Raw genomic sequence first — 19,581 nt, 5'->3', positions numbered from 1 at the left:
TTCCTCCAACAATATAGTCGTCCCTTCATAATAAAAGCACCCCTTGGTACGTGAAATATAGCCCCGAAATATGACCGTCATATATTATAAGACTGGTGTTTGCACTTTCACTATTTATGGCCCGTACATCTACATGAACGTTCAACTTTCAAATATAAAGTGCTTACTTCATGGCTATGGATGTTAAAATTAGGTACGGGACCTCAAAAGTACCCGTATCTTCCGTATTGTTCAATAAAAAGCATTTTAATCCGATCGATGGCCATTTTCACCGTTTTTCCTCCATATGCTTTCAACAACGCGACCCCATCGGTTGGGAGGTGTACTGCACTCTGATACATTATGACTCTGAGAGATAAATGAGAAAATGGCCACCAATCGGATTAAAATGCTTTTTATTGAACAATTCGGAAAATACTGGTACTTCTGAGAGCCCGTATATAATTACAACATTCATGACCATAGTGTAAGCACTTTATATTTGAAATCTGAACGTATATTTAGATGTATGGGCCGTAAGTGGAGAAGGTGCAAACTTCAAGTTGAAGTTAATCCATGACTGTCATATAATATATGACAGTCATGTTTCAGGGCTAGGCGCACACCTTTCCCCACTTTCACATTCTTGTGTCTAATTACCTATCTTTTACATTTTTAAAGGGAAGGGGGGATAATATATAGGTGCTATTTAACAAGACAAGAGTTTTTATTTGATGAATTCTTACCTGATCTTTTGGACGATTATTTTGAAAACTCACACGATAACCCGGAACTAACCGTTACCAAGAAGCTCAGACACAAACTAAAGCAACAACCTGACAGCTAGTTGAACCGTGTCATTGTATTGTGTTACACTTACACTTTACTGCTGTTTTTAAGGCAAGTATATAGACATGTCTCGTTTTAAAAGAGGTGGTAAAGCAGACTCTCTGTCAGGATTCAGGACGGAGACCAAAGAACCCTCGGTGCCTTACGGACTGTTGAAGGCAGCTAGGAAGAGCGGCCAGCTCAACCTGTCTGGTCGTGGGCTGACTGAGGGTATGATGGACACTGTATTATCCAGTGGTGTAAAGTAACTAAGTACATTTACTCAAGTAAAATTTTGAGGTATTTTTTTTTACTTTACAGGACTATTTCCAAATTTCAGTACTTTTACTTCTACTCCACTACACATCTCAGAGGCAAATATAGTACTTTTACTCCACTAGGGTTAGTTTTAGGGTTATTTGAAAACTTTAGTTACTGGTTACTTTGTAGATTTTGATTATTATTACAATACAAAACATACATTAACCACTTCAGCCCTACATACAAAATAGCCGATCTACAAGCTTGTTTGACTCTCATAAATGTATGGATTAAACACTAAATTTGAGAGTAGCCAATTATTTTTACCCCCTTTTTCTCCCCAATTTAGTTGTTATGCCAATTGATTCCTCCCCACACACATTTCTGTGTTGTCACTGCTGTTGTATCCTACTGACTCACTTGCCAGTGAGGAGCCCCCACCAGGAGGACGTAGAACCTTCGTTCTACTCCTCCCGCCCCAACACTCCCCGCTGACAGGTGCTGCCCCACCCTGCAGGATGTGTATCGCCTACTCGTCGCCTACTCGCCCATTCAATGGTCTGATAAAACGTGATAATCTCCCATTCAATGCATTGATAGCATTCGAAGCCGGTGGCAGGATTACGTGCAATGACCAATATCACCCTCACCTGTGTTCCCTCCCCCGAACACGGGCCAATTGTGTTTGTATAGACGCCTGGCAAAGCCGGATGCACCACGGTGGATTCAAACCCACAACCTCCGTGGTGGTGGACAGGGACTTTACCACTGTGCCACCCGAGTGCTCAAATGGACAAATTAATGCTGAGGATTTTACTGTGTGGCTATCAGGTATCAGTTTGGATGTCGACAGTCCAGGGAAAGCTTTATACCAAGGTGAATAAAGGGTATTAATTTAAGAAAATGTAATCTGTCTCAGTTCCGCAGAATGTGTACCGTCTAAACGTTGATACACCCGAGGAAGCCAATCAGAATGTATCGTTTGGAGAATCGGACCGTTGGTGGGAGCAGACTGACCTCACCAAGCTTCTGCTCTCATCCAATCAGCTCACAGAAATATCAGATGACATCAAACTACTATCTGGACTCACAACACTTGATGTAAGTAACACTAACACAGCCCGATTGCGGCTCCGAGAGAGGTTGTGCTGCTCTTTCGAGATATCTTGTTTGGCACCAAAGTCATCACAATCTGCCCGATTGTGATATCTTCTGTGCAAGTGGAAATGTTATTCTATGGGTACTAGTGCTATAGGAAAGACTAGGGGTGGCGCTAGAGAAAAGGCAGCAGGTCACCAAAACCAGAAGGGTTCATTTTCTGGGGATCGTGCAAGCGTTCAGCAAGTTTCATGGCAATAGATTAAGAGATATCTCGCATACAAAGTTGACAATTTGGCCTGAGGGTGGAGGTAAAGGGAAGGTCATTTTGTCACTCAAATCAGTAGGGTTCAGCATGAATGTGCTTTGCCAATTTCATTGCAATCTAATCTAGTAGTTTTTGAGATATGGTGTTTGGGTCCAGAATGTTGACGGAGTCGGACTAACCACTGCCAGCGGGGATAAAATAACCAACGTGGTTGTAACTGTGTCCACCAGTTACTCTGTGTACCTGGTGGATGATGATAATGAAACAAACAGTTAGTGGTCTGTATACTTAATATCGTAATTTCACTGTAAAGTAATGTTTCAATTAAGTTATTTAGTTTGGTTATATGTTTGTTTGCCAGCTGCATGATAATCAGCTGAGCAGTTTACCCAGCGGTTTAGGAGAACTGGAGCAGTTACAGCAATTACGACTCAGGTATCACACACACACACACACACACACACACACACACACACACACACACACACACACACACACACACACACACACACACACACACACACACACATGAAACCTTTTGCCATTTTTGTGAAATCTGCATGTCATGATGAATGATGACATGTAGAAACCGTAAGTCAAGTCAATTTCATTTGTATAGCACATTCAATGAGTTTCACATAAATAAATAAAACACCAAATTGCAGTGCAAACATACAAACACATGTGCAAAATGCAGCTACTATCCCATCCACACACACACACACACACACACACACACACACACACACACACACACACACACACACACACACACACACACACACACACACACACACACACACACACACACACACACACACACACACACACACAAAAAGCATTTGAAGAGCAGCACAGGAAGTATTCATGTGTGTCAACTGGCAGCCTGTCTTCCTATCTGTCTGTCTGTCTGTCTATCTTTCTTTTACCGTATGTCTTTCTAATCTGCCTTTCCAGTCACAACAAGTTGAACGTGCTATCAGTAGAGGTGTGCATTCTGAAGAACCTTCACAGTCTTACACTAAAACAGAACCTTCTGGAAGCACTGCCTGAAGAGCTTGGACAACTAGTCAATCTGTCAGAGCTGGTAACTGATAAACACTACTTACAGAATAGAATACAAAATACATGAACAGTTAAAGAGAACCTGACTGATTGACAACATGACGTGATTTAGCTTTTTTTTATTGATTGAAGGATGTTTCCAGCAACCAACTGAAGTCCCTGCCCTCCAGCCTGGGCTGCCTGGTTAGTTTGCAGAAGCTAGACTTGTCTCACAACCTGCTAACCTGTCTGCCTGACAGCCTTGCCCACCTGACTGGTAAGATTGCTTGTCTGTCTGTCTGTCTATCTATTTCTTGGTTTCCACACATTCCAGTCATTGTTTTAAACCACAAGTCTGCTTGAGTGTACTGTAGCATCTCTTTGTTTACAGGCCTGAAACTATTGGAATGTAGCAACAATCAGTTAACTGGTGTTCCAGCAAGCCTGTCAGCGATGGTCGCTTTGGAGCAGCTCTTCTTGAGACACAACAAGCTGCGTCTCCTCCCACAGCTTCCAGCACCTAGCCTGAAGGTATTGATAATTAACAGTTTAAACCAAAACGAAATTAAATTGAAATAGTGGCCTATTGAAAAATATATAAAACATATGTGAACACAACACAAGACAGGGTCTAATGACGGCACGGCGTGGCTCCCATGCGGATCTTGGACTTCATGTGGCCATCCTGTGATGTCAGTCATCTATGACATATCTATGATTTGGGTAATTTGGGTAAAGGATTCAAGCCCAATCTGACCTATTTGACTTTCATCCAATCCATAATAAAATGAAAGTTAAATATTTCAGAAAATATTTAAAACATAATGTGAAAGAAACGCGTGGAGGTACTTCCTTGGCCTATGGCAGTGTGCACAAGAAATTTGCTGTTCATGTTTGTTGACATCAGCTTGCTATGGTATTGCCTATCAGAGTACTTGGAGGCCAGTCTGATGTCATGGACCTCCATATTTGGGCACGACTGTAAGAAGCTAACCCTGTAAATACAGTGTTTTTTTTTTATGTTTCCAGAAAACATTAAAATGTTTTGATTCTTTTGTGCCATCACAAACAAAGAAAACCTATTTACCAGAGTTGTCGCCCCTGAAGAAGAGGAAAAGCTCCCATAAGGAACACCTGGAGGTGTTGCTTCAGAGGTGTTTGAAGTTGTGTTGATTTGACATGTCCCCCCACGTTAAGCATGTGAAGGAGCTGAGAGTCCTGGGCATCAACCTGAGCCGCTTCAGCACCGTGACGCAGTTCTTCATCTGCGTGGCCGGCGTCTTCGTCTTTCACCTCTTCTATGGGTACTTGCAGGAGCTGATATTTTCTTTGGAAGGTTTAAAACCTTTCGGGTGGTACCTCACCTTGGTGCAGTTTGGCTTCTACGCCGTGTTTGGCCTGGTGGAACTGCAGCTGACGCAGGACAAACGAAGGATACCCGGAAAGACGTATATGATCATGGGTTTTTTAACTCTGGGCAGCATTGGGCTGTCCAGTACATCTTTGGGATACTTGAACTACCACATGCAGGTCATCTTCAAGTGCTGCAAACTCATCCCCGTCATGATCGGAGGAGTGTTCATTCAAGGTAAACGCTACAATGTAACTGACGTGTCTGCCGCGCTCTGTATGACTCTGGGTCTCATCTGGTTTACACTAGCTGACAGCAAAGTAACCCCCAACTTCAACTCAACAGGTGTGCTCCTTATCTCCATGGCACTGTGTGCAGATGCTGTCATGGGAAACTTGCAAGAGAAAGCCATGAAACTCCACAATGGCTCAAACTCTGAAATGGTTCTGTATTCCTACTCCTTTGGCTTTGCCTACATACTGGCAGGCCTGTCAAGTTCGGGAGGCCTGGGCCCCGCAGTGGCATTCTGCTCAAAGCATCTATTGAAGACATATGGTTATGTGTTCTTATTCTCTCTTACAGGCTATTTTGGCATGTCCTTCGTGTTGGCTTTGATTAAACTCTTTGGCGCTCTGGTTGCAGTCACAGTGACCACTGGGCGAAAGGCCATGACCGTCATCCTGTCCTTCATATTCTTTGCAAAGCCTTTTACTTTTCAGTACATCTGGGGAGGCCTTCTGGTGCTCTTTGGCATTTTCCTGAATGTTTATAGTAAAAACAGTGACAAGATGAAACTTCCCTTTGTCAAGGACCTTAGGAGCTGGCTGCTGACCAGGAAGAATGTCGGAAAACATATAACTGTAGAAATGCGCAACACTGTCAAAATCATGTAGTAGACTGCATAAATCTCAGTTCAGTTCACAAGAAACGGCTGAGACTATACAGTCAAGGGGTAGTGTAGGCAGATATACAGAAGCTGGTGGCTATTAGGATGTTCCCAGTGATTAATTTCACTGACATGTACACAGCATTTTTTAAAAACGTTTCTTCAAATAGTCGAAAATGAATTAATTTATTAAAATTAACACCCATAAAATAGCCAAGACTGAACAAATTTCGATCTATAAGGCCAAATCTCATTTGAAAAAAAGAGTATATGAAAGCCATTTAAAATATTTATACTATTGGAATATTACACATCTGCCTGCTCCCAAATAATTAATTACATCATGCCAAAAAAAGTAGGTCAAATCAATTATGCTGTCACTCCAGAGGAGCCGGTGACTGGTCTGAAGCACTCTACTGACTGACGTCCCCTTAAAGTTTAAACCATAACATGACATGTAGTATTGGATCTTCAGCCAAACAGTTGTGGTTGAAACGTAGGCCTACTCTGCATTCTCCATGTTCTCGCCTCAAACGCTGAATTATTTCTTCAAATGACCGGATCACAGAGGCAGCGGGCAGTATGAGGTAACATGGGCGATTCACATCCAGGTGTTTATATTGGATGTCGTTCCCATAAAAGTACTCACACAAACTTTGCTCTTTTTTTCAAACCGACCGGTGTCTCTAGCAACTTAAGAGTAGGCTAGATTTACTCACTGCACTGGGAAGGGAACGATGCCAGGCAGCAGCTACAGGTGTCCAGCACCGCGCAAACCAGTGTGACAGACTCCGTAAATCAACCATAGGTAGTTCCGAGGGGATTATTGTCGGTATCAGACGATAACGCGGGGGTCTGTCCCAGTTACAATCCACTAGACCCCTGGGAGATGGATTGCTGAGGTGGAGTGCCAGACCTAACATCAGCTCCCAGTACTTACCGCACGATTTGCCGGGCCCAAGCCGTGCTACTCATATGCTGAGTTGGCGATTCCTGGGATTGAACCAAATCAACCATGGTAATACTTAATTTGCATGTATTCGCTTATTTTGCTTGTTAAACACATTGGGTGCCAGGTTTTTTTTTTTTTTAAACGGAGTACACTGAGTGCCAGGATTTTTAACCATTTTTGAGGAGCCGAGATACAGGCTTTTGAAGTCATAAGTTAACCAGGAAGTGGATTGGAGTCTAAATCTTCGGAAAATGATATCTCCTGGTGCTGTGAAGGAAAAAAAAAATATATATAATTTTTTTCAAAAAACGTATATATACGGTTTTGGCACTCAACGTGACTTTTTGAAAAAACGTATATATACGGTTTTGGCACCCAATGTAAGCAACATTCTATTAAGACAAAAAAAAAGTTACTCTCAATTAAAAATATATTTAATACAATAACCGAATTTTACCACTGGACCACTGTGACCAATATATTGCTCAAGCTTTGAATTATCTTTTTTTTTTTATGTTTTTCTTATCTGCTATGCTTTTGTTATCTGTTCTTGTCTTCCGACTGTAACTGCCATGGTGACTGAATGTCCCTAGTGGGATCAATAAAGGTCTATATCGATACTAGCGTCGCATGGCCAGACCGTGGATGAGGCCAAGAAGAAAATTAAGTACACTCATGTCAACGCACACATAAATGAAGGCACATTGGGACACTAATGGCTAGGGTTGCTGGGGTTGGCCACACCATATTTGGGCATGGCTGCTCATGTCACGCATACATCACAACATCATAATTGATCTTTATAAAGGCTCATAGAAGTTATATTTGTCTGTTATGCTATCGAAGCTTGTGTGATTCATTGAGCTTTTGATCATCTAATAACAAAGTTTTGTCAGTATGGCAGGGAGCAACATAGCCCAAAAGACATGGGAGATGTCCAATAGCATGCAGGAAGTTCAGAGCATAGATGAAATTTACAAATATGACAAAAAACGACAGCAACAAATCCTCAATGAGAAGCCATGGACACGGGACCGTCACTATTTTAAGTACTGCAAGATCTCAGCTTTGGCACTGTTGAAGATGGTGATGCATGCTAGATCAGGAGGCAACCTGGAGGTGATGGGTCTGATGTTGGGGAAGGTGGACGGTGAAACCATGATCATCATGGACAGCTTTGCCTTGCCAGTGGAAGGCACAGAGACCCAAGTAAACGCTCAGGCTGCAGCGTATGAATACATGGCTGCCTACATGGACAATTCCAAACAGGTTGGTCGGCTAGAGAATGCTATTGGCTGGTACCACAGTCACCCAGGCTATGGATGTTGGCTCTCGGGCATAGATGTCGGCACTCAAATGCTCAACCAGCAGTATCAGGAGCCTTTCGTAGCGGTTGTGGTAGACCCCACTCGCACCATATCGGCAGGAAAAGTAAACCTTGGCGCCTTCAGAACCTACCCGAAGGATTACAAACCTCCCGATGAAGGACCATCGGAATATCAGACAATCCCCTTGAGCAAGATTGAAGACTTTGGTGTGCATTGTAAACAGTATTATCCCATGGAGGTAACTTACTTCAAATCCTCCCTTGACAAAAAGCTCCTGGAGCTCCTTTGGAATAAATATTGGGTCAATACCTTAAGCTCTTCAAGTCTTCTTACGAACGCAGACTACATTACAGACCAGGTGTTTGACCTGTCCGAGAAGCTAGAGCAGTCAGAGGCCCAGCTGGGCAGAGGCAACTTCATGCCAGGCCTGGACACACACGACAGGAAGTCTGAGGACAAGCTGGTCAAAGCAACAAGAGACAGCTGCAAGACGACCATAGAGACAATACATGGTCTGATGTCTCAAGTCATCAAGGACAAACTCTTCAATCAAATCAACACAACTTCAAACTAAACCTGTCTATTAGCCAATTTGAGTCCCCCACGTTGCAGTGGTGTCTCATGCATTTCTTGCATTTACTGAAAAGATATTGTGCAGAGAAGTCTTCTGAATGCTTCCATGCAAGTTGCCAAGAAAGGCCAGAGGCAGGCAGGATGGTGAGCGACCAGATGGATCCAAAACCTCTCGAAAGCTCAATTTATTTATTTTCCTCACAAAGTTATGTTCACCGTTGTGCTGAAGTTTAAGGCCTGTGTCATGATTATTCAACAAACTTCAGTTTTCCCCCCAACACACTCAAGGCTTTTATTTTTTTTTGCAGAGGTAAACTTGTGAAAATAGCCAATCTGCAACACCTCGTAGACTGCTATTTTCACTACTTAAAAGATGTTTTTATTTATTTATGGGATCTTAGATTTTTCTTTTTAATGCATGAATTTTTTTTGAAAAATATTTCAATTTGTCTTTAATTTATGAAAGTCTTTAATTTATGAAAATTTGTTTTAAAAACAGAAAACCTTTGAAATAATATAATAATGAACATCTAGTTAGGTAAACATAACCTGGTACTTTTTAGTGGCTCCTATGGGGCGAACTGTCTGTGTCTGGGGCTAACCTCCCAAACCACTGGACTGATCTTTCATATGCATGCTGTCAGGTAGGTCAAGGAAATAAATCCCTGACTATTTTTCAAATAGTGTACTTTTATACTATAAACTTTGATTTTATAATGAAATTCAAAGAAGGTCGGACTGGGCTGAAACCTTGTCCAAATATCAAGATGACTGACAGGACATCATGGAGTGGCCACATGACTTCCGAGAGCCACGCCGTTATAGGCCCTTTGTGTTTTATAAAGACTATTAAGCCACTGCCTTAGCCTACCAAAAACATTTCTTATTTCTAGGGCCCTCCTCCCCAACATAATTGTTATCATTTGGCATGCAGTCATCAAATGTATGTAAAAGATATACTACTGATTTCCAGTACGTATATACTGTATCATCAGGTATCACATCAAGCAAAACATGGATTCAATGTATTTTTAAATGGTAGATCTCTCTTCCTTTACCCCTCGGCAAAATGATAGTATTTTTTGACAAAATGTGTGAGTTATCACCAATCAGTCTAGTCGCTCCAACAATTCATTATATATATAGCGCTTTTTAAGTCAGAAACTACAAAGTACTTCACAAAGTTGGAACACATTATATTGAAAATCTAATCAAAAGAGCATGGTGACGGAGGGAGTAAGTAACAGATAAAAATAGCTTTTTTAGAAGTGATTTAAAAGATGACACAGAATCATCTCGTCAGATGACCTCAATGACGACCTCAAATAAGCAATATAATTTATGTCTAGTACAGTGATTCCCAACCTGTAGATAACTGCCATCTTCACCACTTAGGTTTTTGGAAGCTAATGTGTGTGTGTGTCTGGCGTTTTGTTTTTCTGTCATAGGAGCTGTATGTTGGTAACAACCAGATAGAGGAACTGGAAGCAGAACAACTGGCCAGCTTGTCGGCCATTTCTGTACTAGAACTCCGAGACAACAAGATCAAAGCTCTTCCTGATCAGATCACCTTACTGAACACACTAACACGCCTTGATGTAACCAACAATGACCTTGCCACGTAGGTTCATCATGGCATCACCATCACAGCACCTTATTTGTTCATGGCATCATCACGTAGTACATTCGGTTTTACTATGTTTTCAGGTTTAGCACGGTAGTGGATCTTGTATTGTATATCCCTCCTCTGTTGCAACAGCGCATGAAACCGAAATCAACAACTCCATTTGTAGAACGCAACAAGGCTTTAAAGCAATATTTATGCTTCCATTGAATCAGAGAAAGCGCGAATGCTACAGAAAGGAATTTGTTGCCCTGAGAGACTCTGGTAGTAGTTTAAATACAGATACCCTTGTTGTGCCCATGCCCTAAGCAGCACCCTACACTGCAGTAGTTATCTTTATAATTTCTCAAATGATTTAAGCATGTTCATGTCCACGTGTTTGCTGTTGAAAAAGACATCAAGCCATAGGCTATTTTTAGCACCATAGTAGCCAAATGTCGGTGTCGGCTCTCAGGTGCAACCGACTGATCTCCCGACTTCATTCCACTGCCAGTATGTGGTAATCTGTAGTAGTCTGTTTGGTGGAGAGCTGCCTTTAGGTTTGTACAAATCATGAGTTCTTCGGTTTGATTATTTTACCCTAACTCCAACCATGGCCTCTAAACCTACCCGTAAGCATTTCTGTCCTAATTATAACACTTGACTGGTGGGGGTGGGATAGAGTTTGGGATTAAGTGCTGTTTAAGAGACTAAATTCAGGCCAAGAAAGTTGCTTAAATGGCTGGTCGCACCAGCCAACTTGGACATATATCAGAAAAACTACTTGGTGTATTGAATATGTAAGAAATATTGTGATATTTGATCACCCAGCCCTACTTAAACTTTTCATTTTCTACCCAAAAGCAAGACCTAATCCATTATTCAGTCAGAATTGGTGAGCATGTACAACCCAGAAAGAAAAAACTCTACAATGAACTGCACATTGATTTGAACCAGAAAATATACCCACGTCCCCACAAAACTCTGGGCATCCTTATTCTGTCATTGAAGTATCTTTCATTCACTGATAGTGAAGGACAACAATGTGTAGGCTACAGTATCTTCATTAGTATGCATCACAGGACCTCGCCAAGTGTATAACATTGGTGTGTGTACATATATACCAGACTTCCAGCCTCTCTCAGCTTGTTGCCCAACCTGACAATGTTGCTTTTGGAGGGGAACCCACTGAGAGGAATCAGGAGAGACCTACTCACTGTAAGTTACACATAAACTGTCTCCCAACAAACTGTTACTACTTACAGTACCAATGACATTAATGTCTTTAAATAAAACTTGCAAATTGTAAACTTGCAACACAAACCACGTCTTTCTATATGCACTGGAGTTACCAACATCATTAGGTAACTTTGTTTATCTATTGTCTTTCTGACAGAGGGGAACCAGTGAGCTGCTGAAATATTTAAGAGGACGAATTAAAGGTATAATATAATACACTGTTTCTACTGACTCATACTGAACAACACACCCCGTCAGTGTAATCACCAACTGACTGACTGAACAGTTTTGATTGTAGACCTTCAGAGCTGGATGTAGATGATGTGTGCATGTCTCATGTGTGTATATTTGTCCAGAGGAACCAGAAACCGTAGATGACACCCCTACAGCCATGACTCTACCTAGTCAAGCCAGAGTCAACCTGCATAACATTAAGACACTCAAGACCCTGGAATATAGGTTGGTTATGTTCCAACTTTAACCCAGGAGTAAAACATAATGAAACTTCTGAACTAGAAGTACTGAATGTAATTAGTTACACTGTAATATCTAATATTACCATAGCCAGGCATTAATCTACATTGTGATAAGTAAAGTATTGCTTACATATATTGTAAAATATAGCTATCCTTTGAACTTCAATGTACATTATATTGGTGACAATTCAAGAAACTTGAACTGCAAATTGATTAGCTTAATATGACCAAAGCTAACAATGGATCGGTTTCTGTCTTTGACTATGTTAGAATATTACTTATTAATATAATAAGTGTATGTACATTATATGTGCCTTGCATGTGTGTCTCAGTGATAAGCAGGCAGAGAACATTCCAGATGACATTTTTGATGCTGTAGCAGGAGAGGCGGTGACTACTGTTAACTTCAGCAAAAACAAGCTGACTTCCCTGCCCAACAGGTACAGACACACAGTTGTGTTAGTTCTTTTCTTTTTATAGTGGCATAATTTTCCAAAAAAAATCACAATTCCAACTGCCACTTACACTAGCTTGGTGTAGGCTTTTCAGACACGTAAATCAGGTGGGTTTCTCTGTAATTGCACATCCATAGTAGAAACTGGACCACAGTACTCACAGACTCCAGGAGACAGGGATGAGGTTAGTGGAGCTTTACTGAAATCCAGCTCAGTTACAAAGATGCATAAAACAAAAAACAAAAATATAAAGTCCTTGTACAAATACAGTTTGTCTTGTCTTGTCCAAAACAGATTATAACATCCACAAAAAACACCCGCAAATACGGTCAAAACTGTTAGATTCCTGCGCTCCAAACTAGCGTCTTACAAACTTTTTCTTTCATTAATTCCCTCGTCAACTTAAGCCGTGACAGCTGCGCTCAGCATAGTACTTAACTCAACTGTAGGGGGCGCACTTTACCATATTACAGTAGACAGTTCTATCTAAACATTAAACCCAACATGGATGACAATACAGCAATAGAAATATGTGAATTAAATACAGTTCCTAAATTGGCTCTTACACTTTTTTAGACGTTTGTTGTTGATGTTGCTTTATTTAGATAGGATAGTAGAAAGACAGGAAATCGAGGACAGAGGTGTAAGAACATTATGCGTTATTAGTAACACATTGCTGCCCAACACTGTTGGTCAGCTTGGGTGCTAACATAACAAATTTGGTGGATTATAGACAGAGACTGAAGAAGTTAAAACCAGGACTCTATAAAGTTGCAGTTATAAACCAATTGGGGTTCATTCCTCACTGTCTACCCAATTTCCCGCGTGTTGCTACAGACCTTGAAAAGACTGCATTTGGAACAATTTACAGGGTCTGCTCGAGTACAACTCTCTTGTTCCTCTAGTCCAGGACATTTTCAGTCTGACATATGAACTTAATTTATGTTTTTGATTGATGTGTTGATGTTGATAAACTATGTGATGTCATTTATTTTAAACTGTTTCTTTTAATAATTTACAAAAAGGGGTCTCAATCCGCGGTGTGTTTTCCGAGAATTAAATAATGATTGATGTAGAAAGGACAGACAGGGACCACTGCACTCCCACATGTCCTGCTCTCTTGTTTTCTCCCATCATAATTTACACAGAGAGCAACCTGACAGCAGCAACAACAATAACAACTGTCCTCCTCTCTCTCTCTCATCTCCTCTCACTGTCCCTTCACTGTTGTTCACTCACCATACAAACAAACAACCACAGTGGAAATCATTTCCTTGATCATTGTATGACGTACAGTACTGTTGTTGTTGTTGTTGTTGTTGTTGTTGTTGTTGTACAAATACTTGAAGTAACTAAATATATGTTATTTCATCTCTCTCTCCCTCACTCCTCCAGACTTTTAGAGTTGCAGTCTTCATTGGCTGAGTTAAATCTGGGCTTTAACACACTGAGCTGCTGCTCACCTGACATCGGCAAGATGCTTCAACTAACGCACATAGACCTCAGGTATGTCCACGCTCACACACACACACATCAAGAAAAGGAGAGAGATGGTTCAATTTTTAAAACCACTTGTAAAAGACAGTTTTATGTTCTATTGTCGCCATAAAGGTCCTTACACACCGGCGAAAATAGCGAATATACGCAAAATTCGGACTTGTTCCGAATAATTAAAAGACGCTTTTTCGCTTCGCTTTTTCGCTCCATGTACGGAGCCATTGACTTTATAAGGTTTTTTTTTTAAAACGCATTATTCGCACGAAAAAATCGCCCCGGTGTGTAACAACCTTAAGTCTTATTTTTTCTTATGTTTCTTTCAGGAACAACCAGCTGAGTGATCTGCCTTCTGAACTGGAGAACCTGACTAAACTACGCTCCATTACACTCATCTACAACAGGTAACTGACTTAACTGCTCTTTTTAATAAATTATGACCGGTCGTTACATTTGGTTATTCACTCAGCCATTCCATCAATCAAATAACTGGTCTGCAATTTTTCCAGGTACTTATATAGGGTTCAAAGATTGTCCATTTGTTATAGTTACTGTCACTTAGCAGCGCTTAATTTAGTTTTCATGCACCTCCAAAGTTCTAGGTGACAAAAGATGAACTCCAGCGTGAAAAGAAGGAGAAATGTGTAATTTATGGATAGCACAGGAATGATGGAGCTTTTGGCTAATTTACATCATCATTATAACAAAAAACCAACAAGGTGTTGTCATGAAGTGGAATTTAAATATGCAGACTAAATTCAAGACACATAACTTTACAGAGCTTGTACTCAATTCTAAGATAGCTATCCTTAATTAGTTCGCCACTTAGTCCGTACTTCGGCAGTAAATTAGCTTTTCAGTGAACCTTTCTTTTTTTACTGGTTGGTTGCAGGTTCAAGACTTTCCCTGATGCCCTGTATCAGATAGTCTCCCTGGAGACGGTGTTGCTAGGCAACAACCAGGTTGGTGCGGTGGACCCTGGTCGACTTGTGCGAATGGTCAATCTGTCAACACTGGACCTGTCAAACAATGACCTGTTAAACATACCACCTGAACTGGGACTGTGTACAAGCCTAAGGTATTATACATAACACTGGTCCTACACACATACTATTACAACCTGAAACTCTGTACCAGTCCTAACTCACTTACCCCAATAACAAACACAACCCTAACGTAACTCTAACCTCTCTACAGGTGTCTGACTCTGGAGGGGAACGCGTTCCGCACTCCCAGAGCAGCAATCGTTGCCAAGGGAACAGATTCCCTGCTGGAGTACCTCCGCAGCCGTATACCCACATAAACTCTTCCCTAACCCTTAATCTTAGCCCTGTCCATCATCCTCAAATCAATAAGGAGCATTGATCAATGATGTCACCTTCTACAGTAAATTCATCACTAAAGCCTTTTAAAAAAAATATTTAATCATCAAGGAACAGATGAAGAAAAACATAAAGGAACAGTAAAAGCACAGGTGCATTGAACTTGTCACTGCCATCGTGCACACTGGTCTCATGACAGCCCATCCATTTGCTGACTTTTTCACTTTTCACAAAAACGTATACAGTATATTCTGTGAGCTTGTATATCTGCTATTTTTAATAGCCCACGCAAAAAAATCTAAAATGACACAGGTGCTTTCTCGGTTTAATGGGTTAAATGCTTGATGATTAAAGTCAAGAACATGAAGAAGTCACTGTTCATGGGACCATGAACAGTGAATGTACATCATAGTTCAAGCTCTGCTTGCAACTCCAGCTTGTACCTTTTCCACTATTGGATTTGGAACAGGAGGTGCAACCTTGACTGGTTACTGGCCAGTCAAGCTGGCACCATGTTTACTGCCCTCTATATCATGTCATATCATTCCAGTATTGAAAAATGTTATTTTGTATTGATAGTATTTCTAATTCAACCAATCAGACATGTTTACACTGTGGCTTCATTTGATGAAACTGCCCAGTGGCTTTAAGACTTGTTCTTATACATTCATTTATATAAACTGTGGCTTAATTTTACAAAACTGCCCAGTGGCTTTAAGACTTGTTGTAAATTCATTTGTACACTGTGGTTTCATTTTACAAAACCAACCAGTGTCTTTAAGACTTCTTGTATTGTTGTAAATTGAAATTGATACTACATGCTTGGTGTTCCTGAATATGTTCCAAACCTTTTGGACGGGTGCCAAATCTGATATAATATAACCTTGATGCCTGTGGTGAGTTGAATTAAATGCTGTAGAGCCAATGTTCAAAGCACTTCTCTTAATAAAAGTTGTATTATTTGTTCATTAATAACTATTAATTTGTTCATTAAGAGAATGATGTGTTCAATTTAGAATGTAGGCGGCATTTAGCAGACTTATCCAGAGCAATAAGGAGTGCTAGGGGATGAGGTGGACTGGTCTGAAGTATTGAGTATTCAGACCACAGTGGCTCTGCAGTCCTGATTGACAGAGGGAGTTCTTTCCACCGCCTGAACAAAGAAGAACTGTACTGATAAGAGAATGACTTTAGGGAGCATAAAAACATCGTAATTCATTTAACAATTTAAAATGCAAGACAAGCTTTAGTTGTGGCCTCTAGAGTCAGGGTTATTCTTTGATTTATGTCAATTGACTATGAGATACTAGAGTGGCAGCTGCTCAGTTAAAAAGGGCACATTAAGTCGTTTTTGGGGGGTACTTTTTGGGGTCCGTCTTGCCATTTCACACCAGAAATGTAGTACATAATGGAAGCAAGATGTTCCACAATAACTTGGCCCATGTCATTCTTGCTATTACCCCCCTATCTCCTCTGCCTCCTGCATCTCTACCACAAACAGCCTAACTTAAAGATGAGGGGGAAACTAAAACCAGGAGCCAGTTAATTATCACATTGATTGGAAATAAAGGAAACAATTAGCCTGACTCTGTGCAAACCAAGCTAACAAAAAGCTCATTAAATTAACACATCTCAGTTTTGTAGCTAATCTGCACAAAACTTGAAGTGTAAAAGCAGCAATTTATTGATGGGGGACTGGGGGAGTGAATTTACCATGCTTGCTGATTGCCTGTCTCAAGTTGTTTGCAATGCAGCTACAAGATTAAGCAGATGGGAGGGCACTTCATTAGGTGAAACGTGAAACTAAAACTGACTGATGGCGGGTGCACTACGTTAGTCCGACAGCGCATTCCTCCGACAGCGCAGCGCTCCGACGTTTCCAATACTAAACCCGAACCAAACCCTCACCCTAACCCTAACCGCACGCGGATGCCACATAGTCGGAGAAAAGGTCTGTCGGATTAACGCATGCCTCCCCTGAGCCAGCTCATTTTAATTATGATATCATTATAAATAATTGTAATAGTGCAATTATTATTTGTCAAATGTTCTTCTTGATAAGGGCCACGGGTGTTGGGTATGCCATTACACTGTATTTGAGTAGGTATATCAAATAATACAGCTGAAAACTAAAGTGGCAAGACTACATCTAAAAGCCCCACTAGTGGCCCCTAGAGGCCATGCTGCTCGTTACACCAATAGAGTGTGTCCCTTAACCCTGTGAAACCTGAACTATGAAACTTTTTTTTTTTTTTTATCATGTTTGATACAAGGGGTATTACAAGGGGTATTTCAAGTCGGTTTTAACATTACAAAAAAAAAGTTCTTTTAGACCTGTAGTATCAAATATGATACAAATCGTAAAGGACTAGACCTGTAGTATCAAATATGATACAAACACTTTTGACATCATAAAAAACAAACTCAAATGCTACATTTTGAGAGCTCATGAGCGCATTCAAGTTATCCAACTCTTATTTCAAAATATTAGTAAAGATATACTAGGAAAACTTACCAGAACTGCTTTAAAAATAATTGTTTGTTAGTAGTGCATCAACCTCTCCTGTTTAGTTGATAGCAGCCATTTTGGGTCAGACCACCTGAGGCTCTGTAACTACCTGCAGTGCAAATGGTATGGTCCAGGGGGAAGTGGGGATGTGTCAGATATGATACAACAGGTTCTTGGTCCAAGTATTGATTACACTCATTTATTAAAACATAATTAGTTGTGTGTATCATATATGATACGTTTGGCGCTATAGGGTTAAACCCAACCAAGGTGATTTGAACCAACTGACATTGCCATCCTTAGAGCCGTATGTTCTCACTAGATGTGCAAATTAAACCAATTACTGACATTGTAGCAATAAATACATGTTGCTTTTGTAGTAGAATATTATATTTGTTTTAAGCAGAGTTATGGCAGAGCAGAGTGACATTTTTAGTTTTCTTGCTTGCCTTGCAAAAATGAAAATTGGCATGTGATTTAGACTTGAGATGGATGATGACTCTGTGAAACTTGTTCTGAATTCTTCCCCCAATGTTTATGCGGGATGGCTCCAGACTGGCCTACAAGTACAGTATCTGCAGGGAAGCCATACCGTTACTAGATCCTGTCTTGTTTCAAATTGTGTGTATAATATAACTGTGTAGTGCCCCCATGTGATCTTTATAGTGGAATGCTTTGATAAGTAATACCTTTCTTCACTTGAAGTCAGACCAGGTGATTGTCTTCAAAAGCTCCCGAAACAATTGCTCTGCAGTCTCATTTAGTATTGTAGACTATACAGATGTGCTATTCTACATTACATACAGTTTTAAACATTATGACATCAATATGAAGTCAGTCTTAACCAAATATGGTGTTGGGGACATACATACACATATTTTGGCAAATAGTTGGGAGACATACATACATACATACATATTGGGCAAATATTTGGGGGATAGGCCCTACATACAGACAAATGCTGTTCTAGGTGGCTGACTCCTTTGGTGAAACGCCGTAATAATACAAGCACTCAGTGCACAGTTGGCTGAATTGCCCCACCCCCCTACAGTTTAACCAAAAGCCAGGTTAGTGCAAGGTGAACTCGATAACTGCATCTCATATGCTTTGTTACCCGGCCTAGAGCACCCTCCTGTGGCTAATATTTTCCACTTTCTACCAGATAGTAACCAGATCCACTCCTGGATGTCAGTAAAGTGCTGCTTTCGTGGATATGAGAAGGCTGCGTGGGGCAATGCCAGATGAGAGATGCAGCCGAGAATATGGCAGGGTGAAAAAGAAAAACTGTATGAAGAGAAAAAGAGAGGAAGGATTGAGAAAAGAGATGTAAAATAAATGTGTGCTAGAAGAGCGTAAAAGGTGAAGACTGGACTGGAGGAAGCAGATTTATAAGTCAGACGAAAGAGAGGTAGAGGAGGCGAACAGAGGTCAAGAAGTGTGTATCAGAAGACAATTAACTCAGGTCAATTTATTCAGCAGAATAATTCACCAGGTTTTCTCCATGTTAAGGCATGATGAGGCATTTACAATGAGCTTCTATGACAATCACTTCTATGACTACATACCCACAGGAATAGGATAAATCTGATATTTATCCCTATGCCTGCACTTCCACATGCACAAAAGACCAGTTTTTAACAAAATGACAAAGATCTGATCTTCTACTTGCTTTCTGAACAAGGACAACCACTTAGAACAATTTTTGTCAGTGTTTAATCAGCCCGGAGAAGATCAGGGTTAAAAACTGACTCTTTTGCTCCTACATAAATACAGTCTACGTATATGACCATTATCTGAAGAATTTTCCTTGTTTAGCCTGCAAGGAAAAGATCATATAGCTCACACAGCTAACAAACCTTGTCTCTTCCTGCAGATAGATGTAGCCTTTAACAGACAGAAACTAATCCAGACAGAG

At 40.7% G+C, this 19,581-nt stretch overlaps 3 protein-coding genes across 3 annotated transcripts; all 3 read left to right on the top strand.

Moving 5' to 3' along the window:
- Positions 1 to 789: 789 nt before the first annotated feature.
- On the top strand, positions 790 to 16,103 carry lrrc40 (leucine rich repeat containing 40). Its single transcript, XM_084066367.1, has 15 exons — positions 790 to 1,038; positions 1,988 to 2,169; positions 2,796 to 2,869; positions 3,392 to 3,521; positions 3,632 to 3,755; positions 3,870 to 4,009; positions 10,017 to 10,189; positions 11,299 to 11,389; positions 11,568 to 11,613; positions 11,767 to 11,869; positions 12,219 to 12,326; positions 13,737 to 13,847; positions 14,162 to 14,239; positions 14,728 to 14,913; positions 15,033 to 16,103. Exons 1-15 carry the CDS (start codon positions 894 to 896, stop codon positions 15,136 to 15,138), a joined length of 1,797 nt encoding a protein of 598 aa, XP_083922493.1. The 5' UTR covers positions 790 to 893; the 3' UTR covers positions 15,139 to 16,103.
- Positions 4,658 to 5,722, top strand: LOC311052435 (adenosine 3'-phospho 5'-phosphosulfate transporter 2-like; the record flags this gene model as incomplete). The annotated part of the gene is made up of 1 exon (XM_084067398.1): positions 4,658 to 5,722. The coding sequence occupies one exon, from the start codon at positions 4,658 to 4,660 to the stop codon at positions 5,720 to 5,722; it is 1,065 nt and encodes a 354-aa protein (XP_083923524.1).
- Positions 7,565 to 8,569, top strand: LOC311051746 (COP9 signalosome complex subunit 5-like; the record flags this gene model as incomplete). Its single annotated transcript, XM_084066368.1, has 1 exon — positions 7,565 to 8,569. One exon carries the CDS (start codon positions 7,565 to 7,567, stop codon positions 8,567 to 8,569), a length of 1,005 nt encoding a protein of 334 aa, XP_083922494.1.
- Positions 16,104 to 19,581: the final 3,478 nt, after the last annotated feature.

This window comes from Gymnoscopelus microlampas (assembly GCF_963454915.1).
Source record: "Gymnoscopelus microlampas genome assembly, chromosome: 9".
Classification (NCBI taxonomy): Eukaryota; Metazoa; Chordata; class Actinopteri; order Myctophiformes; family Myctophidae; genus Gymnoscopelus; species Gymnoscopelus microlampas.
The sequence above is the reverse complement of the archived record's forward strand: the minus strand, read 5'-3'. Positions and strand labels throughout refer to the sequence as shown.

What these genes read in the sequence shown, in the direction of transcription:
- lrrc40 (XM_084066367.1), top strand. Translation starts at nt 894, where the DNA reads ATGTCTCGTTTTAAAAGAGGTGGTAAAGCAGACTCTCTGTCAGGATTC. An exon ending in ATTACACTCATCTACAACAG is followed by an intron (nt 14,240 to 14,727) that starts GTAACTGACTTA and finishes GGTTGGTTGCAG; the next exon opens with GTTCAAGACTTTCCCTGATG. An exon ending in GGACTGTGTACAAGCCTAAG is followed by an intron (nt 14,914 to 15,032) that starts GTATTATACATA and finishes ACCTCTCTACAG; the next exon opens with GTGTCTGACTCTGGAGGGGA.